Source organism: Sus scrofa, chromosome 7, assembly GCF_000003025.6.
Source record: "Sus scrofa isolate TJ Tabasco breed Duroc chromosome 7, Sscrofa11.1, whole genome shotgun sequence".
NCBI lineage: Eukaryota > Metazoa > Chordata > Mammalia > Artiodactyla > Suidae > Sus > Sus scrofa.
The window spans coordinates 80,329,945-80,357,287 of NC_010449.5; the positions used below are offsets into that span (position 1 = coordinate 80,329,945).

Genomic DNA, 27,343 nt, shown 5'->3' on the forward strand with positions numbered 1-27,343 from the left:
TGTATGTGACCTGGTTTGTGTTTTAGGTTTGTTTGTTTGTTTGTTTACTAGTTTATTGTATGTTTTTACCTTTTCTGGCTTCTCTGGTGCTCTGAAATGTGACAATTATGTGCCTTGTAGGTCTATTTTCATCCACAATGCTTGGCCTCAGTGTGCTCTTTTAGTTTGGAAATTCATGTTCTTCAACCCTGTACAATTTTCAGTTATTTCTTTGATTGCCTTTTTTTTTTCTGCACTCTAAGATGCTATTTATTTGAAGGTTGGTCCCTATAAACCAATCTTATGCGTGTTTTTTTGTTTTTTGTTTTTAATCTTTTTACCTTAAGTTCTAGGAGGTATCCTCAACTTCTATTGATTTTTCTATTATTATATACTATTTTTTATTTGCAAACATCAGTCTGTTTTTGTGTCATTTGTGTTTTGTGGATGCAGTGTGTTCTTATCCCTTGAGGACTTTTTGAAAGTTGGGTTTATTGAGATATTTACGTGTAATAAAAATTCATCCTTTTAGTGTATAGTTCTATTAATTTTGACAGGTAACTACTACCATAATTTAAGATATAAAACAATTCTTTGGGGACTTTGATCATCGCTAATTTCTTTATGTTGAGAGAGAGAGAGAGAGTGTGTGTGTGTGTGTGTCCCGAGAGCTCACACACACACTTTTCTGGAACTGATCAGAGATCCCAAAGAAGCATTTTCTATACTCTTCCTTGGAGTATATGAGCTTGGCTGCAAGCCTCTGTGAAGCAAGTGGTGGAAAGATTAGGGATCTTAACATTAAACTTTCACTTGATCTCCCTGTTTAGAATAAGTTCTTCTCACCCTTGTTTGTGCCTGGTGTTTCCCATCCCAAGGACTGTTTTAAATTTTCCATACAATAAAACTCCAGTCTTCTACTGGAAATGGAGAAGGGAATCTAGAAATCTAATCATGTTTTAAATGTATATTCAATCATTATTCTTGTTCTTAAGCCCACCTTTATTCCACCTCTTGAAGTCCTCAGTATTGTCATTTTCTGAACCTTGGAGGATTCTGCTTTTCATCTTTCCTCACTGCTGACTTAGGATTTGGCTTTCCCAGATCTGCTAAGTCATTTATCACTTAGGTTTTGCAGTTTCCAAAATGTTGTTGCCGTCACCTCATCTTCTTTTTGTCCTTATGAGGGTTATACCTTTAAAATCCTCTTTCCTGTCATTATAATGGGATTTCAGGAAAAGGTAAAAGTAATTGCATGTGGTTATGAGCCTATTATCTTTAATTAAAAGTGCCTCTTTCTTTAAAAAATAAAAAAGTTTACCTTATGGACAAGAAACTTTATGATCTATCTTCTGCCTCTCTCTCCAACCTCATTTCTCACATACTCTGCTGCAGCCCGCACCCAGCCTAAGCTCTAGTCATGTGCATCTACTTAAGTAATTGCCAAAGCAAATCATGTTGCTTTGTGCCTTTCAGTTCTGCACATGCTGTATTTTCTCAATGTGCTATTTGTCCTTTAAGACTCTCCTCAGTGAGGCTTTGCTGACTTGCATGGATTTCCTTCTGTCAGAATGCTTATTATATAACTCCAATTATTTATTTACTTTTTAAAAAGGCTCATCCTAGAAATTTCTTAACCTGGGAGCACAAGTGGACGAGCTATCCATGGGTTAGCAGCAAGAAATCGTAGAATACACTGAAATCTTTTTTTTCCTTTTTTTTGGCTGTACTGATGGCATGTGGAAGTTCCCAGGGTAGAGAGCAGGCCTGTGCCACAGCAGCAGCCCGAGTTGCTGCAGTGACAATGCTGAATCCTTAACTTGCTACCACAAGAGAACTCCAGAAAGATGTTTTTTGTTTTGTTTTGTTTTTTTCTTGTCTTTTTGCCTTTTTCTAGGGCCGCTCCCGCAGCATATGGAGGTTCCCAGGCTAGGGGTCGAATTAGAGCTGTAGCCGCCAGCCTATGCCAGAATCACAGCAACGCAGGGTCTGAGCCATGTCTGCAGCCTACGCCACAGCTCATGGCAACTCTGGATCCTTAACCCACTGAGCAAGGCCAGGGATCGAACCCACAATCTCAGGGTTCCTAGTCGGATTCGTTAACCACTGCGCCACGATGGGAACTCCCAGAAAGATGTATTTTTAAAAGCTTCCTAAGTGATTCTTAGGATCTCTGTCCATCATTTCCTTTAACCCCAGAGCTTGGCATATAATGAATGCTACATGAATGTTTAAATAATGAGGGAGAAACTTGGGTTCAGGGCGTGACCTGAACTAAATTTGCTATGTAAAATCTGAGTGCAAGTGGGATAATTGTGAATTTCCTCTGTTATGTAAGTGAAATCATGGCTTCTATTTCCCCCCTTTGATATAATTGGAGAAATACGAATGTGGAGTTCCCATCGTGGCACAGTGGAAACAAATCCAACTAGGAACAATGAGGTTGTGGGTTCAATCCCTGGCCTCATTCAGTGGGTTAAGGATCTGGTGTTGCCGTGAGCTCTGGTGTAGGGCGAAGATGTGGCTTGAATCTCTTGTTGCTGTGGCTGTGGCGTAGGCCAGCAACTGTAGCTGCAATTAGACCCCTAGCCTGGGAACCTCCATGTGCCCTGGGTGCGTCCCTAAAGAGCAAAATAAATAAATAAATATTAAAAATCATTGCAAATCTCACTTAAAAATAAAAAAAAGAATGTTGGCGTTCCCATCATGGCTCAGTGGTAAACAAATCTGACTAGGAACCATGAGGTTGCAAGTTCAATCCCTGGCCTCGCTCAGTGGGTTAAGGATCCGGCATTGCCGTGAGCTGTGGTGTAGGTCACAGACGCAGCTCAGATATGGTGTTGCTGTGGCTCTGGTGTAGGCTGGCGGCTACAGCTCCAATTCGATCCCTAGCCTGGGAACCTCCTTATGGTGCGGGTGCGGCCCTAGCAAAGACAGAAAGATGGGAAAAAAAAAAAAAAAAAAAAAAGAATGTGGTCCCCCCCCCCCCAAGATGGAAGAGAGCTTGGGAAAGCTCACTCACTGCAAGAGTGAAAGAAAAATTTAAAGATTAGGCATAAAACAAGTCAGATATATATAGTCTGATTTTGGTTCTCCTGGACTGCTCATGGTTGTCTGTGACCCAGTGATTTGATCCAGAATTTAGGCTTCTATACATTTGAATGTCAAGACACCACTATTACGTAGTCCTGATTTCATAAACTTTAAATTTAATAAATGGCTACTGAGGAGTTCCCATCATGGCTCAGTGGAAATAAATCTGACTGGTGTCCAGGAGGATGCAGGTTCATTGCCTGGCCTTGCTCTGTGGGTTAAGGATCCGGCATTACCATGAGCTGTGGTATAGGTCATAGATGTGGCTCAGATCTGGTGTTGCTATTGTTGTGGTGTAGGATGGTGTCTATAGCTCCTATTTGACCCCTAACCTGGGAACCGCCGTATGCTGCAGATGTGGCCCTAAAAAGACAAAAAAAAAAAAAAAAAAAAAAAAAAAAAAGAAGAAGAAGAAGAAGAAGCAGAAAGAAAGAAAGGCTAGTGATGTAGAACATGGGGAGATTGATATGTTGTGTTGGCAAAAAATACTTACATCTTATTATAACTGGTTGCAGCTGAAGAGAACCAGCCTTAATTTCCTGTAATACCCCCCTGCCTTGTGCTTCCTCTGTTTTTAAGGTTTTTAAAAATATATAACTTAGAAAGAACTACAAGCATAACTCAGGAATATTGCTGGGTTGGTTCCAGACCACCACCATAAAGCAAGCCACACGAATTGTTTGTTTGGCTTCCCAGTATGTAAGTTATATCTAGGAAGTTTCCTTGTGGCACAGTGGGTCAAGGATCTGGCTTTGCCACAGCTATGACACAGCTTGCAACTGTGGCATAGTTTCGATTCCTGGCCTGGGAACTTCCACATGCCGCAGATGTGGCCCAAAAAAAGTTATTTCTACTCTATACTATATGTAGTCTGGTAAGTGCAGTATCTGGTAAGTGCGCAGTATCTGGCAAGTGTGCAGTATCACATATGTACCTTTATTATTATTTTATTATTATTTTTTTTTTTTTGGCTGCATCTATGTCATGTGGAAGTTCCTGGGCCAGGGACTGAACCCCTACCGCAGTTGAGACTCCAGTTGCAATCCAAGCCACTGCAATGGCAATGCTGGATCCTTAACCCACTGCGCCTCAAGAGAACTCCTACATATCTTAATTTTAAAATATCTTATTGCTAAAAAAATCCTAACTATCATCTGAGCCTTCAGGAAGTTGTAATCTTTTAGCTGGTCAAAGAACTTGCCTAATGTTAATAGCTGCTAACTGATCAGGCGACTGGTTGCTGAAGATTGGAGTGGCTGTGGCAATTTCTTAAAATAATAGTGAAGTTTGCCACATTGATTGGCTCTTCCTTTTGCAAGCGATTTTGCTGTAGCATGCAGTGCTGTTTGATAGCATTTTACACACATCAGAACTTCTTTCCAGATTGAAGACAATCCTCACAAACCCTGTCACTGCTTTATCATCTAAGTTTTTGTAATATTCTAAATCCTTTGTTGTCATTTCAACAGATTTTCAGCTAATAGTCATAGCATCCTCACCAGGAGTAGAATCCGTCTCAAGAATCTATTTTCTTTGCTCAAGCAGAAAAAGCACCTCCTCATATATTGAAGTCTTATCATGAAATTGCAGAAATTCAGTCGCATCCTCTGGTTCTACTACTCATTCCAGTCCTCTTGCTGTTTCCACTACAGTTACTTCCTCCATTGGTCTTGAACCCCTCAAAGTCATCTATGAGTATTAGAGTCAACTTTTCCAAAATCCTGTTTATGTTGACATTTTGACCTCTTTCCATGAATCACAAATGTTTGTAATGGCATCTAGAGTGGTGAATCCATTCCAGAAGTTTTCCAGTTTACTCTGATAGAGACATATGAAATATATTTCTTAAGTAATAAGACTTGAAAGTTGAAATTACTCCTTGATCCATGGGCTGCAAAATAGATACTGTGTCAGCAACATGAAAATAACAGTTTCGTTGTATATCTCCATCAGAGTTCTGGGTGCATTGTTGATGAGCAGTGGTATTTTGAAAGGAATCTTTTTTTTCTAAGCAGTATGTCTCAACTGTGGGCTTAAAATATTCAGTAAACCATGTTGTGAACAGATGTGCTTTTATCCAGGGTTTGTTATTCCATTTATAGAGTACAGGTAGAGTAGATTTAGCATAGTTCTTAAGGGCCCAAGGATTTTTAGAATGGTAAATGGCCATTGGCTTCAACTTACAGTCTCCTGCTGCTTTAACCTTTAATAAGACTCAGCCTGTCCTTTGCAGCTTTGAAGCCAGGCTTGACCTCTCCTCTCTAGCTATGAAAGTCCTACATGGCATCTTCTTCCAACAGAAGGCTGTTTCATCTACACTGAAAACTGTCATTTAGTGTAGCCTCCTTCGCTAATGATCTTATCTATATCTTCTAGATAATTCATTGCAGCTTCTACATTAGCTCTTGCTGCTTCACCTTGTACTTTTATGTTACAGAACAGCTTCTTTCCTGAAACTTCATGAATTAACCTTTGCTAGCTTTAGACTTTACTTCTGCAGCTTTCTTACCTCTCTCAGGCTTCATAGGATTAAAGGGAGTTAGGGTCTTGCTCTGAAATAGGTTTTGGCTTAAGGGAATGTTTTGATTGGTTTGGTCTTCTATCCAAACTGCTAAAACTTTCTCCATATTAACAATAAGACTATTTTCCTTTACCATTTGTGTGTTCAAGAACTTTTCCTTTGTATTCACAACTTGCCTAATTGGTCCAAGAGGCCTCACTTTTAGCCTTCTCAGCTTTTGACATGCCTTCCTCACTAAGCTTATTGATTTCTAACTTTGATTTAAAAGGAGAGACTTGCTGGAGTTCCCTGATGGCTCAGTGGGTTAAGGATCTGACACTGTCACTGCTGTGGTGCATGTTTGACCTCTGGCCCAGGAATTCCCACATGCCATGGTGCAGCCAAGAAAAATAATACATAAATGAAAGGAGAGACTTACAACTCTTCTTTTCACTTGAATACTTGGAGGCCATTGTAGGGTTATTCATCAACCTAATTTCAGTGTAGTTGTGTCCTAGGGATTGGGAAGGCCTGAGGAGAGGGTGAGAGATGGGAAATAGCCAGTCAGTGGAGCAGCCAGAACATAAACATATATCAATTAAGTTCACCATGTTGTATATGAACACAGTTCCTAATGCTTGAAAACAAAAAGTAGCATCAAAGATCCCTGACCATAAATTATCAAAACAAATATAATAATGCTTGAAATATTGTGAAAATGACCAAAATGTGACACAGACATGAAGTGAATAAATGCTGTTGAGAAAATGGTACCAACAGACTTAATCAACACGAAGTTGCCACAAGCTTTCAACTTATTTTAAAAAGTGCCCCCCCCCCCAAATTTTAAAGCAGTTCCTGTCATGGTGCATTGGAAACAAATCCAACTAGGAACCGTAAGGTTGCAGGTTCCATCCCTGGCCTTGCTCAGTGGGTTAAGGATATGGTGTTGCCATGAGCTGTGGTGTAGGTTGAAGACGAGGCTCAGGTCTGGCGTTGCTGTGGCTTTGGTATAGGCCGGAGGCTACAGCCCTGGTTAGACCCCCTAGCCTGGGAACCTCCATATGCCGCAGGTACAGCCCTAAAAAGACAAAAACAAACGCACACAGAAAGTCACAATAACTGTGAAGTGCAGTAAAATGAGGTTTGTCTAAATCTTATCTGCTTTACTCTTAAGCCTGTTTTTCACATAGCATAGGGCTGGTATATTTTTGCATATGTGTTAAGAATGGGATCAGGGTCTTTTGGTTTTTTGTATTTTCCATTTATTATTTTTATTTTTTGTCTAGGTATTTAAGAGATTATGGCCTCTGAAACCCACAATGTTAAAAAATGCAACTCTTGTAATAATATTGAGGATCATTCCATTGATCTTCCTAGAAAAAGGATCTCTAATTTCACTAATAAGAACATGAAGGAGGTAAGTCCCCTGGTTTCTAGGAGTGAGTAAGACAGTATCTCAGTCTGTTTAGGCTTCTACAGCAGAATATCATAGACTGGGTGGTTCATAAAAGCAGAAATTTATTTCTCCCAGTTCCAGAGGCTAAGAAGTCCAAGATCCCTAGCAGAGTTGGTATCCAGTGACAGCCCACTTCCTGGTTTTTAGATGGCTGACTTCTCTCTACTTCCTCACAGTGTAGAAAGGGAAAGAGAATTCTCTGGGCTCTCTTTAAAATGACACTAATCCTATTCATGAAGTGTTTCCCTTGTGATTAATCACCTCCCCAAAGCCCTGCCTCCTAACACCATCACTCTGGGAGTTAGTATTTCAACATAGGAATTTTGGCAAGACAGAGAAATTCAGTTTGGCACAGACAGTTTAAACTACTAAGTCTATGCATGTTTTGGCTAAAGTATTTAAACAATGGGAGGGTAACAGTTCTGCTGAATGCTGCCAAAATTAAGTAGAATTATGAAATAATTGAAAACTCTTTATATTCCAAAAGCTCTAAAAACTTTTTGGCCAGTGTACTGACCAGTTTTGATATGGTATAATTTGAATATTTTAGTTTAATTTTAGAGGAATCGCATAGGTGCTATTTGCTCACCATTGCAAGGCTTATTAGCCCTGATATTATTTCTTAAAACTATATTAGGAGTTCCCTGATGGCCTGATGGTTAAAGGATCCAGTGTTGTCATTGCTGTGGCTTGAGTCACTGCTGTGGCACAGGTTTGATTCTTGTTCTAGGAACTTCCACATGCCACGGGTGCAGCCAAATATATATATACATGTAAATTCAACCCACTTATTAATAAGCAATCTGTAAGTACTTATTAATAAACACTCTGTAAGTACACAGTCTGTGACTAGGAGCATGGAAACTAGGAAGATGGACGTACTGCATTGTCAAAAATACCTCCATACAATGTTGTTGTAACTAATGATTCAGAGTACAGCATTAGAACAGTAAAAGCTTTAATCTGAAATTTTAAACTGTTGAATTTCATACCTGTTGATATCAGTCACAAAGTTTACATAGCCTTGTTGAAGAACATAAATATAATGCAACTATCTACGTTTATTTTTCAGGTTAAGAAATCTCCAAAACAGTTGGCTGCTTACATAACTAGGTAAGAGCTTCTTTTAAGTTTGGGGTGGGAATTCCCTGCTGATCTAGTGGTTAGGACTTGGTGATTTCACTGCTGCAGCCCAGGTTCAGTCTCTGTTCTGGGAACTGAAATCCTACATCAGGTTGCTGCACGCGGCTATGGCCAAAATAAAAAGGGGGTTTGTGGGAAATAGCAAATATTAAAAGCTGGATAAGAATGAAAATAGGGGAAAAAATATTCTCTTTCATTATACTAATATTAATTTATTTTCAAGCAGCTCCTTTGTGCCAGGCACTGTGCTAATAAACATATCAGTATTAGATAGATCAGTATCATTACCCCAAATAGTTGGTGAGGAAAACTAAGGATTTATGATTTCTTTAGGGTCGCTTATCCAGAAGTTTGTTAAAATGGCATTTATTCTCAGATTTGCCAAACTCTAAAGGTCCTTTCTGCTAAACCTCTGGTTCTCAAAGTGTGATGTGAGGATCTGGAGGTCGCTGAAGCCCTTTCAGGGAGTTTGTGAGGTCAAAACTATCTTTACAGTATTAAGACCTTATTCACCTTCTTCATTTCCACTCTTTTATAAGTGTACATTAGGGTTTTCCAGAGGCTGCATGATATTTAATATCTCAGTAGTTTGAATGCAGAAGCAGATATGAGAATCCAGCTGACTTCTGTTAAACCAGGTATTAGAGATTTTGTACAAATGTAAAATTGCACCAGATATTAAGAGATTTTTGCACAAGTGCCATTCTTCTCATTGTTTTTTGTTTTTGTTTTTTTGTCTTTTTCTTCATGTTTTTGGGGCTGCACCCTTAGCACATGGAAGTTCCCAGCCTACAGGTCAAATTGTAGCTGTAGCTACTGGCCTACACCACAGCCATAGCAACACCAGATCCAAGAGACATCTGTGACCTATACCACAGCTCACGGCAATACCGGATCTTTTAACTCACAGAGCAAGGCCAGGGATAGAACCTGCTTCCTCATGGATACTAGTCAGGTTCGTTACTGCTGAGCCACGATGGGAACTCTTCACCGTATTTTTTTTTTTTAATGGCCATTCCTGTGGCATGTGGATGTTCTTGGACTAGGGATTGAATCCAAGCTGCAGCTTAGACCTACACTGCCGCTACAGCAGTGCCAGATCCTTTATCCCACTGTGCCGAGCTGAGAACCGATCCTGCATTTCTGCAGTGACCTTAGCCACTGCAGTCAGATTCTTAACCCACTGCAGCATAGCAGGAATGCCTCACTGTATTTTTTGTTTGTTTTAGAAAATAAAGTTTTTGTTTGTTTGTCTTTTTAGGACCACACCCACAGTATATGGAGGTTCCCAGGCTAGGGGTCTAATCAGAGCTGTTGCCACTGGCCTACACCAGAGCCACAGCAATGCCAGATCCAAGCTGCATCTGCAACCTACACCACAGCTCATGGCAACACCAGATCCTTAACTCACTGAGCGAGGCCAGGGATCAAACCCACAACCTCATGGTTCCTAGTCAGATTCATTTCTTCTGTGCCACGATGGGAACTCCTAAAGTTTTCTTTTAATATTGTTAATATATAATGAGTTTATCATTTTTGATGAATTGATAAATTTTCTTAGTTTTAGTTTCTCATTCAGATATTGCCCACATAAAAAAATTCTTTTAAGACCCCAGTAATTTTTAAGAGTGCAAAGAATCCTGAGACCAAAACATTTGATAACCACTATACTAAATTATGAGATGTGCTTTATTATGTTTTATCTTATTCAGACAAATTAAGGACTTCCTTTGTGACTCAGTAGTAACAAACTTGACTAGTTATTCATGAGGTGTTGCCTTGAGCTGTGGTATAGGTAGTAGACAAGGCTTGGATCCAGTGTTGCTGTGGCTGTGGTGTAGACTGGCAGCTGCAGCTCTGTTTTTTTGTTTTGTTTTGGTTTTTTGTTGTTGTTGTTGTTGTTTTTTTTGCCATTTCTTGGGCCGCTCCTGCGGCATATGGAGCTTCCCAGGCTAGGGGTCCAATCGGAGCTGTAGCTGCCAGCCTACGTCAGAGCCACAGCAACTCAGGATCCAAGCCGCATCTTCGACCTACACCACAGCTCACGGCAACGCCGGATCATTAACCCACTGAGCAAGGGGCAGGGACCGAACCCGCAACCTCATGGTTCCTAGTCGGATTCGTTAACCACTGCGCCACGACAGGAACTCCTGCAGCTCTGATTTAACCCCTAGCCTGGGAACTTCTGTATGCCATGAGTGTGGCCCTAAAAAGAAGACAAAAAAAAAAAATTAAATATACTTCAACGTAATCAAAATAAGTGTTATCTTTTATTATGTATTACAATATATATTCAAACTTGAATAATTCAAATTAAAATATTCAAACTTAAACAATAATTATGTCACTTAGAAAAAGAATAAGTGACTAGAAATTGTTAGAACTTTCATATTCCCTGAATACCCTGTAATATTTTTAAAGCATCTAGTTGTTATGGCTGTTTGTTTTCTTTTGGTACAAAATATCCCTTTCATTGCTTTCCATATGGTTTGTAATTTGCCTTTTATTTTCCTCTTCAATCTAAGAGTTAAGATTTTTAAAAGATTATTCCCCTTACTTCTGATTTTAGTGAATTGTGATCACAAAATGTGGCCTACTAAATCTTTCTCTTTAAAAACTTTTAAAGCTTTTCACGTGTTTTTCTTTTTTTCATTTAAGAAAATTAATTCTTTTTACAGAACAGTTGGTCAAGCTGTGAAAAGCCCAGATAAACTACGTAAGGTGATCTATCGCAGAAAGAAAGTTCATCATCCTTTTCCAAACCCTTGTTACAGAAGAAAACAGTCCCCTAGAAGTGGGGGCTGTGACATGGCAAATAAAGAAAATGAACTGGCTTGTGCAGGCCACCTCCCTGAAAAATTACGCCATGATAGTCGAACATATTCGGTTAACTCCAGTGATTCTAGTTCGTCACAGACAGAAAGCCCATCATCAAAATATAGTGGGTTTTTTTCTGAGGTAAGTTATTTTGTATAAGCTTAACTTTATTTCTGTTATGTTATTGGCTTCTTCCTTTGCCATATTCTACTAGCAAAATAATTCACTGCCAGTTAATTTCAGACTATTTGAGAGATTGTAACTCCTGAAGACAGTTTTCTGGATTTACTAAATTTGAATCAGTAGTTTATTCCATTTTTCTAAGAAAGAGTTACCTGCGATGGAATGAAATGATTGACAAGCTGTTATAAATATGCAGAATGGCAAGTTGGCCAGTAGAGATTTAAAAAGGGGGAAAGACAGAGTTCCTGCTATGGCGCAGGAATCTCCCAGTAGGATCCTGCTTTGCTGTGGTGTAGACCGGCCGCTGTAGCTCTGAATCAACCCCTAGCCAGGGAACTTCCATATGCTACAGGTGTGACCCTAAAAAGCATTAAAAAAAAAAAAAGAAAAGAAAAGAAAAAGAAAGTAGGTTAATGGTTGTCAGGATTGGAGAGAGGGGAGGATGGATTCCAAGTTTTCTTTGGGAGTGATGAAAAGTTCTAAAATTCATTATTGTGGTGCTTGCACAACTCTGTGAATGTACTAAAAACTGTTGCATTATACCTTTTAAATGGGTAAATTTTATGGTATGTGAATATTATATGTTAATCTGGGAACTTCTGTATGCCATGGGTGTGGCCCTAAAAAGAAGACAAAAAGGCCCTTAAAAAAAAAAAAAAAAGATTGAAGGATATGTATTTGTTATTGAAAAAAAATTGGATCTTGCTGTTCCATTTCTAAAATTAATCCTACAGAAGGTTTTATACAAGTGCCCATATTATATACATAAGGATATTCATTGATACACAGTTTTGTTTTTTGGCTGTGCCTGGGGAATGCAAAAGCCATGCACTGCCATGGCAGTGACCCAAGCCGCAGCAGGATCCAATGCTGGATCCTTAACCTGCTGGGCCACCCGGGAACCCCTGGTGCACAGTTTTAATAGGGAAAAACCAGAATCATTCTAAATCTATGGTACATAGAGATTGGAGGGGTGTTCCCATCATGGCTTAGTGGTTAATGAACCCAACTAGTATCCATGAGGACATGGGTTCGATCCCTGGCCTTGCTCAGTGGGTTAAGGATCTCACATTGCCATGAGCTGTGGTGTAGGTTGGAGACACATCTCGGATCCCACGTTGCTGTGGCTGTGGTGTAGGCTGACAGCTCCAGCTCTCATTCGACCCCTAGCCTGGGAACCTCCATATGCCACGGATGTGGTCTTAAAAAGATTTAAAAAAAAAAAAAAAGATTGAAGGATATGTATCTGTTTTTTAAAAATGAGATGGATCTGTGGTTTGACACAGAAGAATCTTCATCATAAGTGAAAAAAACAGGATTTTCAAAAATACAAATATTACAGTATTTAAATTTTTTTTCTACCTAATTTGTCTTTATTTAGAAAACAGTCTGAAAGATACTTTTCAGTCTGTTACCTGTGATTATTTCCAGGGAGTGATATTAGTTGTTTTTGTGGGTAAATAGAGAGTACTCACTTTTTATTTTATACGGTTTTGTGCTACTTGGACTTTTTACAAAAAGAATGCATTATCTTAATTATATAGAAACAATGAATTTAAATACTTACCACAAAACTGAGTTTTTGTGGTTCCCTTCTCTTGGTATTCAGTTGGTAATACTAACATATATGTTTACCTTCTTTAAATCCACATTATAAATTAAATCCTAGGATTGTAGGTGAGTGAAGAGTAACTTAATCTGTGAACTATTGAGGTTTAAAAAGACGATGGTAGCAAAGAAGGAAAAGTATTGGTAAAAAAAAAAAAACAGGTCCTAAATTTATTCAGAATATGTGTTTACTAGGTTAACTGCAATATTCTTTTTTGTGAGCCAGTAAAAGGAGTTTCCTTTGCATAAATGTAAAATATGTCTACTAGAATAATTTAATTGAAAAAAAATGGTTTCATGTCGTATCTCAATGTGCTTTTTAACAAATTAGGTTACTGCCTTTCAGGTTTCTCAGGACCATGAAACAATGGCCCAAGTTTTGTTCAGCAGGAATTTGAGATTGAATGTAGCTTTAACTTTTTGGAGAAAGAGAAGTATAAGTGAACTTGTAGCTTATTTGGTGAGGTGAGTTACTCCTTATGGTTTTGTTCAGTAAAATTAATTTCCGGTGTGTTCCCTAGAAGTACCTCTTCTTTCTTATGCTATACTGGCTAAAAATTTAAACTTCCTGTGTTTAGCTTTGATGTGACAATATGGTTTAAATTATATTTATCTCTAGTATAAAAGTAACCAAAATACAGAAAACCATCTGTTTTATCACACTGAACAAAGCTGTTACCTTCTCTAAGATTCTTATATATTCCCTAGATTCAATTAAAGAGATACCATTATAGGAAAACGAACCTTTTAAAAATCCCATTTGATTGAAATTTTTAACTATTAGCTTTCTAACTGTAAACAAGTCTCCTCAAATGTTATCTTGGTGAGGCTTTCCTTGACTACCTTATTTAAAAATACATATTTCTTACTCTCTACCCCTCTTTCCTGTTTTTTTCTCTATAGCACTTAACATCATGCTTTTAAATATTTTATTTGTTTATTGTCCGTCCCTGCCCTCTCCTATTCCTGCCCCCCATTACTCACACACATTGAAATATAAGCCCTATTTCTTTGTTCACTGCTATATCCCTAAAACCTGACTCATCATAACCACTTCGATAATTTGTTGAGTGAGTAAATTTCTCAAAAGCAGTGTGGGGAGTTCTTGTGTGGTGCCAAAGAAACAAATCTGACTAGTATCCAGGAGGACGCAGGTTCAATCCCTGGCCTCAGTGGGTTAAGGATCTGGTGTTGCCATGAGCTATGGTGTAGGTTGCAGATGCGGCTTGGATCTGGTGTTGCTGTGGCTGTGGTGTCGGCCAGTAGTTGTGGTTCTGATTCAACCCCTAGCCTGGGAACCTCCACACGCCATGGGTGTGGCCCTTAAAGAAAGAAGTGTGAAGATGATAATATAAAAATAAATAAAAGGGGGTTCCCTCGGGGCTTGTTGAGTTAAGGATCCAGTGTTGTCACCGCTGTCATGTGGGTTCGATCCCTGGCCTGGGAGCTTCCACATGCTGTAGGTGTGGCCTAAATAAATACATAAATAGAGAAATAAAGAAAATAAGACCTCTAAGCAGTTTTGTTCCCACAGGATAGAAGACCTTGGAGTTGTGGTGGATTGCCTTCCTGTGCTCACCAATAGGTAAAATGAATATTTTTCAGAAAAAAAAAATTAAAGAAGGACAAATTATGACCTGTTCATATTTTTATAACTCAGTATTTATTTTAGTTTACAGGAAGAAAAACAATATATCTCACTTGGCTGCTGTGTAGACTTGTTGCCTCTAGTAAAGTCACTACTTAAGAGCAAATTTGAAGAGTAAGTGCTGATCCCAATTCATTTTTCTCTTTGAATATCCGTGATTTGGTGCCTCATGAATGCATAGTGGTAAATTGAGCTCAATGAAGCATATACATAGTTTCTGTTTTCTAGTGGCTTATAGTCCACTTAGGAAAAGCATATGAGAATGACTAAAGAACAATTACAAAGGAGTTCCCATCATGGCTCAGTGGTTAATGAACCTGGCTAGTGTCCATGAGGATGTGGGTTCAATCCCTAGCCTTGCTCAGTGGGTTGAGGATCCAGTGTTGCCATGAACTATGGTGTAGGTTGCAGAAGTGGCTCAGATCCCGCATTGCTGAGGCTGTGGCGTAGCTCCAATTGGATCTCTAGCCTGGGAACCTTCACATGCTGTGGGTGCGGCCCTAGGGAAAAAAAAAAAGAACAACAGCAAAAACATCTATGAAATTACATAAAATACAATTTTGTGAAATAAATTTTCAAAGGGGAAAGATCAGTGTGTATGAGTTTTTTGAGGGGGTTATAATCTCATCTTTTGTAAAGGCTTCTTTGATGAAAACACTTGAATTTTGTAACAAAATGTCATTTCAGATACGTAATAGTTGGTTTAAACTGGCTTCAAGCAGTCATTAAAAGGTGGTGGTCAGAACTATCATCCAAGACAGAAATTATAAATGATGGGTGAGTATACATTTAAAGATAAACTCATGCTACTAAATATTTTTTTTAGGAAAGCAGCTTGATTAGGCTAGGTGAAAATTTTATTCCATGATTATCAGTGTGTAAGACTTATTCTGTTCATTTTCAGAGAAATAATAAATTGGAATACTGGTCATATGTGAAAAATTCCATGTGAAAGTTGAATTCCATAACTCTGTAACTCCTGTAGCTATTGTTCTGGCAGCATTCTGCCCTTTCTCTTAGGAAGCAGAAGCACAGAAGTGGTTTAACCCTCATGTCTATCATAAAGGGGTGAGAGAATAAAAGAAATGGCCTGGAGTGAAATAAGTATTGAGGAACCAGAATGGAGGCCTCCTGCGGGGTACTTTGGCTACCTAACCATTAATATGAGAATTCAGTGTGGATGATTACAGTTCTAAAAACTCAATTATAATCGTAATTTTAGTTTAGCCTTGATGTGAAAAATGTATGAATCTTCCACCAAATGAGCCAGATTATCATGAAGCTACCAAAAAAAACCAAAAAAAACCCAAAAAAAACTCTCAACAATTTCCTTAAAGTCCATAATTTTCTTTGGAGGCTCTCAAAGTTTTCCCACTTCACACCCAAGAACCAGTTGTCTAAATGCTTTGTTATTTTCTTACCAGCTTAACAACTAAGTTATTTCTGTGATTGACATGTACTGTTTTAACAAATTGCTTGACTTCAAATGGTATAATTTTATCCTGATAAGTACTTGAAAAATTCAAAACAGTTTTCACTAAGTGTATTTACTACCAAAGTCCATATCCTACTGTATTTGCATTTCTTCTTTTTTTCTTCCTAGAAATATTCAGATTTTAAAACAACAATTAAGTGGATTATGGGAACAGGAAAACCATCTTACTTTGGTTCCGGGATATACTGGTAATATAGCCAAGGTAACCTATCTATCTGTCTATCTATATATATTTTTTTTTTTTGTCTTTTTTTTTTAAGGGCCTCACCACGGCATATGAGGAAGTTCCTAGGCTAGGGTCAAATAGGAGCTGTAGCTGCCGGCCTATACCATAGCTACAACAAGGCGGGATCCGAGCTGTGTCTGTGACCTGCACCACTCACAGCTCACGGCAACGCCGGATCCTTAATCCCCTGAGCAAGGCCAGGGATCAAACCCGAAGAAATATTTTTACTTGGCTCTTGCTAATGTCATGCTTTTTTGGGAAAGTTAAATTGTTCAAATCACAGTATGAATTTGACATTGTTCTTTGTTGATTTGCTTATCTCTTAAAGGAAAAGGTACATTGTTAGTTTGGATTTTAATATTTAAACTCCAGAAAACATTGCAGTTAAAATTGCAGAAAAAAATTATTAAGAAATATTTCCACCCTTGTTTGGGGCATACTGCTATCATAAAAGGTTTTGGAGAATACATGGTATATCACCTTATTCTGGAAGTGTCTTGTATTCTTAGTGGTAGAACTGAAAATTTGTTTCCTTTGAAATTTGCTTTCTTTTTGCTTTTCTCGGCCCACTCCTGCGGCACAGGGAAGTTCCCAGGCTAAGATTGAATTAGAGCTGCTGGTGCTATGCCACACAACGCAACTGGGGATCTAAGCTGCATCTGCAACCTACACCACAGCTCATGGCTACTCCAGATCCTTAACCCACTGAGTGAGGGAAGGGATCAAACCCGAATCTTCATGGGTACTAGTTGGGTTTGTAACCTGCTGAGCCACAACAGGAACTCCCAGAAATTTGCTTTCAGTTGTAATTTTTTTTAAGGGAAAAGCTTTATTGTGACTACTACCTTAAGTACTGTATTATTGCAAACAATATTGAGTGATTAAAAGTTCTATAAAGTTCCTTAAGCTATGATGAAACCTCTTTACAATATTAAAGCCTCATTGTAGTTTTTTGAGGGTAGAGATCAGAAAGACTATATATATCATCAAGCTGATCTAGAGTTTATATGGCACTAAAGGAATTGCTGTAAATGATGTAATGATCTTGCTTAGCCATAAAAGTAGAGTTGTTTGATCACAGAAAATAAAATATCCACTAAGCATTTAGCAAACATTTATTGAGCACATGCTGTATGCTGTAGAAATCTAGATAAAATGTTACTGAGTAAGACAAGTCAAAAGGGAGAAGAAAATGATATGTGTGTATATGTATTTACAGTACTGGCTAATGAAATGTTTTTGTTTTATTCTCTAAGGATGTAGATGCTTATTTATTACAGTTGCATTGAGAACCTTCATCTACTAAATAGCATTTGGTCATTCAAAACATCCCTGGACATTCCCCAAAAATGCTTCATCTGAGAACTGTGAACTGTGGAAGAAATCAAAACCATTTTTTTCTTTTAAAAGCCACACAATGAAACCACTAATGAAATGCTAACAATCTACTTCACATTGAAGTGGAAAATATCCAAAAGGAGCAGCTTCAACTTCAATGAGGTGAAAGTGCACTATGAAGATTATTCACCTTTACTGCATTTGGGATTTATATGATTATTTGGTAACATTGTTTAAGAACTACTAGGTCTTAATGCAATCTTGCATAAGAATATAATTTATACTATGGAAAAATAAGACAGGACTTATTACTAGGAATCACAAAGACCAATCATCATTGCTTTTTTTTTAAGATTGTGTTTTATAAGAAAACATTTAAATGTGTGCAGCTACTATTTTCTTATGTTGAAAAGACTTTGAAAGTTTAAAGCATCATAGCAAATAATCAGTACTAAAAGTTTTTTGTTCACACTGAGATACTGTGTATGCAAAATGCCTTAATTATTAATAAGCCAATGTGTATGATACCAATAACTGTTTAAGAAAACTAAAAGTAACCATGCTTCTGGCATGATAAAATCATGGAATTAAATCAGGGGTTTCCATTCATGGAGAATATTATTGTTAAAACTTATTTCACACCATTCTTAAAACCTGAGAATATTTTTAATATCTCTGACTTTTTTTTTGCCAGAATCATCATGTCATGTATGTATGTGTTACTCCTATATGTAAGAAAAAGATGAATATGTATTTGTATGAATGCTTAACTGGAAGTGTCCATGGAGTTGGCTAATTTATATTCACTTTTTATTGTATATAGATTTCTAATATTTTCAGTTCTGTATCATTTAAGTTTCTTCATTTGAGTAAATTCACTAAATATTTCTATTTTTGCTTTTTAAAATTCTGATTCTATATGAATTCTGATTTTTTTTCACTACATGTTTAAAGAATTACATACACTGCTTTAGAAATGTTTACACTTAGTGCTGACCTTGTATTTTAAATTCCAACACTTTATATTACTACCTCCTCCAAAGGTTGGTATGAAATGCCAGCAGATTGTATGAGGTCTTTTTTTTTTTTTTTAATACCATTTGTAGTATCAATGAACTCACGGAATGTCTTAACAGCTGTATGTGTTATCTTGAAAGTGGTTGGGGTTTAAAGACCACTATTGGCGGTTCATATGTCATCTCATCTTTAATAAGCCTGAAAAGCATCTGAGCAAAGATTTTTAGTAATTTAATTTCTGTGCAGTAATTCTTCAAGCACTTTAATGTAAATTTTTAGCATTTGCCCAATTAGCCACTACTGATGTGAATCCCAAACAAGCATCTTTCTTGCTTTAAAAAATGTTATTTTTCACTGACTTCTGTTTTTGTGTAGCTGTATTTTATATAGCTATGTATTCCTCACAGTGAACATTGATTGTAGTAGTTGAATATTCTCTAAAGTTTTGTAGAATAATTTCAGATTACTGCATTTGTGGTTTTTGAAAGTTATTTAAGAAGTTGTTTTTACAGGAGGTGGGAATTTGAATTGTAAACTTATGTCATCTCTGTGAAACCTTAAGTGATGAAATATAATCTTTCTTTGTTCCTATTCCTTTAGTTATCACTCTCTTATCTAACAGTTTAAATCAGTTCATGCAGATGGTGCATGGTGCTAATGAGGCTAAGGACAGCAGTTCGATCCTTTTAGGGGTTCATTAACTTTACACACATACACAGATTGTATCCATCTTACGGATTTAGTTCCTTGTCACAAGGGAGATGGTATGTATAACATAATACAAACCCTCTACTTCAAATGGAAAGATAACAAATAATTGGCATATGGGGTACTATGAACTTTTAATCTAATATTTAAAATAATGTAATATCTAAAATTCTAATACACTATAATTTTTTCTGGCTAAGATCATTGACTAAAGAGTATCCTCTAAAGAGCAAACTTCTATAAATCAAACTTAAGTAAAAGTAAAATGAAACATAGTAAGAAAAGGTATTACCCTGCTAAGGCTGAGGGGTTTTTTTTGTTTGTTTGTTTGTTTTGTCTTTTCTAGGGCTGCACCCATGGCATACAGAGGTTCCCAGGCTAGGAGGTAATCAAAGCTACAGCTGCCGGCCATGGCCACAGCCACAGCAACATGGGATCCGAGCTGTGTCTACGACCTACACCACAGCTCACGGCAATGCCAGATCCTTAACCCACTGATTGAGGCCAAGGATCAATCCCGAAACGTCATGGCTCCTAGCCAGATTCATTAACCACTGAGCCATGATGGGAACTCCAAGGCTGAGTTCTTGTGCCTATGTTTGGGTCTGTTAAAGGGGGGTAGATAACACTTCATTTTTACCTACTGGGAGCTAAGTAAGTCGGTAGTCTTTAGCTCACAAATATTCAGTGGCACACACTCCCAATTTCTGTTCATGGCCTTTGCAGTTTACCTTAGTACCTACCTCTCTCAGTTACCGAGTTATGATTAGTATTAGGTGATTTTAAGATTCTTGGATAAAAGATGTTGGATAAGTAAATATTTTTGATCTCTTCCGTTGCTATTAAACCCATTTCATGCTATTCAGAACAGTGTTGATCTCCAGAAAGAGCCAAAGAAAGTGTTTACAAAGCATTTTGGCTGTTGTTAATGACCTAGATTACAGCAATTGCTGTCATGCTCATTTGTCGCTGTGCTGCTAAGCAGGATTACTGAAGGACTACCCAAGGTCTCTATGCGTTTTTATCTCTTCTACCTTCTTCAGTTGTCAGTCCTCAACTTTCTGACTTTGCAAGTCTAGGGACAAGTAGAATATTGAAGTGGTAGAGAGTTATAATCAAGTAATTTGCTTCTAGTAGAGATAAAGTAAATGGGTTTTATAATGAGTATTCAGAGTTAAACGAAGCAGGCATTATCAGATGGTTTTTAAAACTAATCTTTCAGCAGTAATTTCAAAGGTAATTGACACAGATTATTTACATGAATCCTGGGTGTCAGAATTTGGATTTAAACATCTGTATCCACTTTGAGGAATCATTAATATCAACACTGAACTCTAAGGGCTGCTGAGGAATTAAATCCTAATGCCCCTAAACCTACTTGGTCACGTCCTAACCTTAAAAATGGTTGCGTGGATTCACAGCTATATATTTGGATTTTGAAAGAGTAAATTTCTCAAATTTAGAGCATTTCTATATTTGGCAAGTTGTTGGTATAAATAATATCAATGGATAACTAATTTGAATAATGACTATTAGTTATTAAATGCTGACAATAGAAATCATATTTAAATGTTTATTTAGGAGTTCCCTTCGTGGCTCAGCAGGTTAAGAACCTGACTAATATACATGAGGATGCAGATTCAATCCCTGGCCTTATCCAGTGGGTTGAAGGATCCAGTGTTGCCGCAAGCTGCAGTGTAGGTCACAGACATGGCTCAGACCTGGTGTGGCTGTGGCTGTGGCGTAGGGCAGCAGCTATATCTCTATAGCTCCAATTCAAGCCCTAGCCCGGGAACTTCCATGTGCTACGGGTGTGCCCCCCCCGTGTTTATTTAGTTACTTAAGTTAGTCAAGGAGTTTTAAAAAAAAAAACAAAATTTAATATTTTGATAGTCATCCCCAGTTATTTTCTTCCTATTTAAGAACAAAATGGTAATGTCAATTGCCTTTGTTGATTTAAAGAAAAAAAAAGAATCACAAGGAGCTGACTCAACTGGAGTGATCTATTTGGATGCACTACTTCTTATCTTTCAATACAGACTTATTTTCTGGATTATCTCAGATGAAAATAGTATTGCTAGACATTTGTTGGTAGGTATTTACTCCTATGTTATTCTTTCTCCCTTGATTTTTGATTCTTCTAGCTATGAAAATTGTCGTAGAACTTTATGACACATTATTCCTCCTCTTATTCTATAACAGGCATATAGACATAAAAAGTTCATCCTTAAACAACTTTATGGTTCTAATTTGTAATGTAGTTTGATTGATTCAGTAACAACACCAAGTATAACGAAGTGTAAATACTATATATCATATACCCAGTATACTGAGTACAATTTTCCAATATTGTACTTAAAATAATATTTAGACTATCATAGTCATCATAACTTTTTCTGGGTCAGATCATTGACTTAACAGTAAATGCTAAAATCAAACTTCAGTAAAAATTAAGTACAATTATAAGTAAAACATAGTATATACCCCAGTATTTTCTCTTATAGACTGTAATTAATCATAAAACACAAAAATTTACTGTGTACCAGTAGTTCTGTGAAAGGGCAGCCTCACAGCTGCCAGTATTTTTCATAGCAGTGCTTGTTATATATTCTTTGATAGATGGAATTACTGTTTTCTGAACTATGAAGTTTTCTGTTGGGAGATGCCATGAGTCTAGATAAGGAGTCAGCCCCCAAATACACTTGAACCAGTGTTTAGGTTTTGTGCTTTATTACAGTATTCTGTATGTTCATTCAGATTTAAACCAGGATTTCTTTCTTCTTTTTCTTTCTTTTTTTTTTTTTTTAACATCCTGGACCTGGCCAAGACTGTTGTGACAGTATGGATTTACACAAACGCTAAGAAGAGTTGATCCACAGTATTTTTTAGGGTAAGAAAAAATTGTCCTGGGAGTCCTGGGATACACTGAATTACCAGAATTACTTGCTTCTGGAATTACTCTATTGTATTTATCAACCATACTTGCAACATGGAGCCTGGATTGGAATTAGACCTCACTTTCCAGAAGTCAGGAGTTGGGTTAACAACCGTTTATTTTTCTACTTTTATTTGAAAAAGAAAGTTGGGGGGAGGGGAGAAAGAAACATTTAAAAACTTCATTAGACCTGTGTCTAAATCGGTTGAATGTGTGAATGAGGACCTACTTCACCTTCCTACTTGCACTACAGGGTACTCTCTAGTTTCTCTGTATACAACTGTAGCTTATCCTCAACAGCAGCAGGAGAAATGCAGATTAATACCTTTCTTTAAGGCTGGTTCTTAAGCTTAGAAAAGATTTAGAAGAGGCTTATCTTTTCTCCTTAACCATCCAGATTCCTTTCTCTTAGAATCTATGACAAGAAACCAGTGAAGGGGAGAAACCAATTCACTTTACAGTCTCTTCTTTTGAAGGTTCCTCTGTTGTCCCTTAGACGTTGGTGTTCTTCAAGGATCTGCCTTAAGTTCTTTTCTCATTTCTCTAAAAAACATTGTTTATTCCTGTGGTGTCCTTTACCACCCACATTAATTGGTCTCACATTTTGAGTGGAAGGGAGGCCATTTTTTGACTGATCAAATAGGCATGGATTTTTTTATTTTAAGTTGAGAAAACACTGGACTTTATCATTCTCAAATATGTATCTTGCCCTAAACCTAACTCATAGCTCATAAATTATATATCTGATTGCCTACTGGAAACATCCATTGAGATACCTTGTGGACATTCTAAGTAAAGTATATCCGGAATTGACCTCATTCTCTACCTCCACTCCCGTCCACTAAACCTGCCCCACCCCCCCAACCACCACCCCCACCACCATCTAGGGGTAAAAAAGTGTTCTGTCTGAGTCCTAGGTTTCCATTCTCATTGAATATTCCTAATATCAGCAATTATCAAACCACAAACCTGTGAGTCATCTTTGAATCATCTCCACATCACTCATCTAATCCTGTTGGTGCAACTCCCTAAATTTCTCTCATCGTTCCACATCTCTCCACTTCTTTTGCCATTGTCTTAGTCTACATTATTCCAGGAGCCTCCTGAGTGGTCTCTTTGCATTGGTCTTGCATCCCTAAAACCTGTTCTCCATACATGCTTTTCCAGAATAGTCTGTAGGGCTCAGGTTTTACATTGTCACTCCTTAAAGATTCGGGAGCAAGTCTATAAACAGTATGATTTACAGTCTCTCGACAAAACCACCTCCTCTCCTCCCCTCGCAGTGATCCAGCTAGAATGAACTTGTTTCAGTTTCTGGAAAACACTATACTTCCTCTGCAAATGTTGTTTGCCTAAACACTCTTTTCCCAGAGTTCACTCATTTATCAGTTTCTTAGCATTCAGGTCTCAGCTTAAACACTGTGTCTCTGTGAAGCCTTCTCTGAAACCTCTTCAGCTGTTCAAGGTCTCTGCTACACATCTAATTTCAACCCTGTTTTTTTTTTTTTTTTTTTTTTCCTCTTCCCCAATACATTATTTTTTTTTTCTACTGTACAGCCTGGTGACCCAGTTACACATACATGTTCACATTCTTTTTTCTTACATTATCCTGCTCCAGCATAAGTGACTAGACATAATTCCCAGTGCTACATAGCAGGATCTCATTGCTAATCCATTCCAAAGGCAATAGTCTGCATCTATTAACCCCAAGCTCCCAATCCATCCCACTCCCTCCCCTTCCCCCTTGGCAACCACAAGTCTCTTCTCCAAGTCCATGATTTTCTTTTCTGTGGAAAGGTTCATTTGTGCCATATATTAGATTCCATATATAAGTGATATCATCTGTCAACCCTGTTTTTAACACTGCCTAGTGTTTTGTAATTGATTTCATCTGTCTTCTCAGCTAGACTGATAGCTTTATGAGGACAGAGTCTGTGTTCTCTGTCACTTCCTCAGTGTTAGCATTTACCTGGTCTACCAGTAGTAGACATTTAATTCTTAGGAATAAAAATGTAAGGGCGTGGCATCTTTGGTATACATTGTGTGAAGAAGTAATTTAGTAATCCAAAGCTATTTTATGATAGCATAGCAGCTAAAAATGAGTAGTTCTGGAGTCAAAATATCCAGTTTTTTCTCTTGCTTTTTTGTTTTATAAAATTGCTTTATAAATGTTTGTGCTACAACAAAATAAAACCTTAGTTAAATGTATTTGATTCTTAAAAGTGATTACATTTGTTTTTCTATTGTATGGTTTCTATAGTTCACATCAGAACCATCTATAACATTCAAAATTAGGGTGTTTTTCATGTAATTTGTAAAATACATAAATTTTGGAATTGGTGTTTTGTGTTTCTCTTCTGCTTTTATCTTTTTTTTTTTTGTCTTTTTAGGGCCATACCCATGGCAGATGGAGGTTCTCAGGCTAGAGGTCAAATCAGAGCTGTAGCTTCTGGCCTACACCACAGCACAGCAACATAGGATCCGAGCCACGTCTGCAGCCTGCACCGAAGCTCATAGCAACACCTGATCCTTAACCCACTGAGCAAGGCCAGGGATTGAACCTGTGTCCTTATGAATACTGATCAGATTCTTTTCCGCCGAGCCACAACAGGAACTCCTCTTCTGCTTTTATCTTAAATGATTAAGAATCGTGTGAGATACAGTGTTCTTTCCCTTTAAGTTCCTTTTTTAAATTGGAAACGTAGTTCATACTTGTTTCTGAAAATATAGTAAGAAAAAGAAGAAAATTTAATACCTATAATGTCATCTACCTAGAGGGGACCCACTGTGTCTGCCCTTTCAGATTTTCTTCTATGTGTATGAATTCATTTTGATGCAAATGAATTCATTCAAATGCTACATGCTGATATTTGGTATACTGTTTCCTACTTTCCATATACTGGAAAAGCTTGAAGGTAACAGAAAAACATTTTTGCCTATTAAAACTATGTGTTATATGCAATTATTATTAATTTCTTCGGGAAATTAGAAGCAAAAAAGAAATATTAGAGAATTACTTTTGAAGCATTCTTAATATAGGATTGTGTTTTCTTTTGCCATAGCTAATCATTACCTACTTTTAAAAAATGTTTATTTTAGGAAGAGAACTTATAAGGAAAAAGAATACAACTTCTGGAGTTCCCGTTGTGGCGCAGTGGTTAACGAATCCGACTAGGAACCATGAGGTTGCGGGTTCGGTCCCTGCCCTTGCTCAGTGGGTTAACGATCCGGCGTTGCCGTGAACTGTGGTGTAGGCTGCAGACGCGGCTCGGATCCCGCGTTGCTGTGCCTCTGGCGTAGGCCAGTGGCTACAGCTCCGATTAGACCCCTAGCCTGGGAACCTCCATATGCCGTGGGAGCAGCCCAAGAAATAGCAAAAAAAAAGACCAAAAAAAAAAAAAGAATACAACTTCTGTATTTTGAAGAAAAACATAGGTATGTTTAAATAATCCTAAGTGTTTTGGAACAAAATTTCAACTTCTGCTGTGGTATATTTTCTCTAGCCATCAAATTTAATTTTCTAAATAACTAGTAATTCAGTTCTTATTTATGAAACTGACATAACATTAAGAAATAGTATGAGGAATTCCCATTGTGGTTCAGCAGGTTAAAAACCTGCCTAATATCCACGAAGATGCAGGTTCAATCCCTGGCCTCCCTCAGTGAATTAAGGATCAGGCAATGCTGCAAGCTGTGGTGTAGGTCGAAAACTTGGTTCAGATCCGGGTGTTGCTGTGGCTGTAGTGTAGGCTGGCATCTGTAGCCTAGCCTGGGAACTTCGATGTGCCTTAGGTGCAGCCCTTAAAAAAAAATTGCTATGAATATTGGGTCAGTATAGAACTAAGATTTGATTTTTTAATATTCAGCCCTGTCCAAATTAATTAATTCTTAATGTCCTGACGTTTTCTACAGAGTCCACCTAATGAGGTGCTTCAGACAATAATTTTCTCTTCTGCCTAAATAGTCATTCTTTAGATGTTATATACTTTTAAAAAATTTTTTATTGGAGTATATTTGACTCACAATGTTTTGTTAATTTCAAGTGTACAGGAAAGTGAATCAGTTATACATAGGCATTACTTTTCAGATTCTTTTCCCACATAAGTTATTACAAAGTGTTGAATATATTTCCCTGTGCTATACTGTAGGTCCTTGTTACTTAGCTATTTTATATGTAGTAGTATGTATGTGTTAATTTCAACCTCCTAATTTATCCCTCCCCCCCAAACATTTTCGCTTTGGTAACCATAAGTTTGCTTATGAAATCTTTGAGTTTGTGTCTGTTTTGTGAATAAGTTCTTTTGTATCGTTTTTTATGAGATTCCACATATTAGTGATCTCACATGATAATTATCTTTCTCTGCCTGACTTCACTTAGCATGATAATTTCTAGGTCTATCATTGTTTTGTTCTATTTTATGGCTGAGTAATAAGTAATCCATTGTACATCTTCCTTATCCATTCCATTGTTAATGGACATTCAGGTTACTTCCATGTCTTGGCTATTGTAAATTGTGCTTCAGTGAAGATTGGGGTACATGTTTCTTTTTGAATTATAATTTTATCCAGACATATGCCTAGGTGTAAGATTGCTGGATCATATGATGGTTGTGTGTGTGTGTGTGTGTGTATATTTTTTGTTTGTTTGTTTTTTGTTTTTGTCTTTTCTAGGGCCTAACCCACCACATATGGAGGTTCCCAGGCTAGGGGTTGAATCGGAGCTATAGCCACCGGCCTACGCCAGAGCCACAGCAGCATGGGATCCGAGCTGCATCTGCGACCTACACCACAGCTCAGGGTAATGCCGGATCCTTAACCCATTGAGTGAGGCCAGGGATTGAACCCGCAACCTCAAGGTTCCTAGTCGAATTCATTAACCACTGAGCCATGATGGGAACTCCTGGTGTTGTATATTTAATTTTTTAAGGAACCTCCATACTGTTCTTCATAGTGGTTGCACCAATTTATATTCCAGTCAACAGTGTAGGAGGGTTCCCTTTTCTCCACATCCTCTCCAGCATTTATGGTTTGCAGACTTTTGATGATGCCTATCCTGACTGGTATGAGGTGATCCCTCACTGTAGTTTTGATTTGCATTTCTCTAATCCTTAATGATGTTGAGCATCTTTTCATGTGCTTTTTGGTCACCTGTTTGTCTTTGGAGAAATGTCCATTTAGATTTCAGACCTTTTTT

General features: G+C 37.7%; 1 protein-coding gene across 2 annotated transcripts in view; it reads left to right on the forward strand.

The window, feature by feature from the left end:
• Positions 1 to 27,343, forward strand: part of KATNBL1 (chromosome 15 open reading frame 29) — a 95,048-nt gene that overhangs the window by 41,956 nt on the left and 25,749 nt on the right. Inside the window, 9 exon segments of one of the 2 annotated variants that reach the window (NM_001190181.1) lie at positions 6,862 to 6,992; positions 8,104 to 8,144; positions 10,853 to 11,132; positions 13,129 to 13,247; positions 14,317 to 14,367; positions 14,455 to 14,544; positions 15,118 to 15,207; positions 16,034 to 16,127; positions 17,408 to 19,097. In NM_001190181.1, coding sequence (NP_001177110.1) covers positions 6,876 to 6,992; positions 8,104 to 8,144; positions 10,853 to 11,132; positions 13,129 to 13,247; positions 14,317 to 14,367; positions 14,455 to 14,544; positions 15,118 to 15,207; positions 16,034 to 16,127; positions 17,408 to 17,440 — 915 coding nt within the window. In that variant the 5' untranslated portion in view covers positions 6,862 to 6,875 and the 3' untranslated portion in view covers positions 17,441 to 19,097. 2 annotated transcript variants of the gene reach the window in all.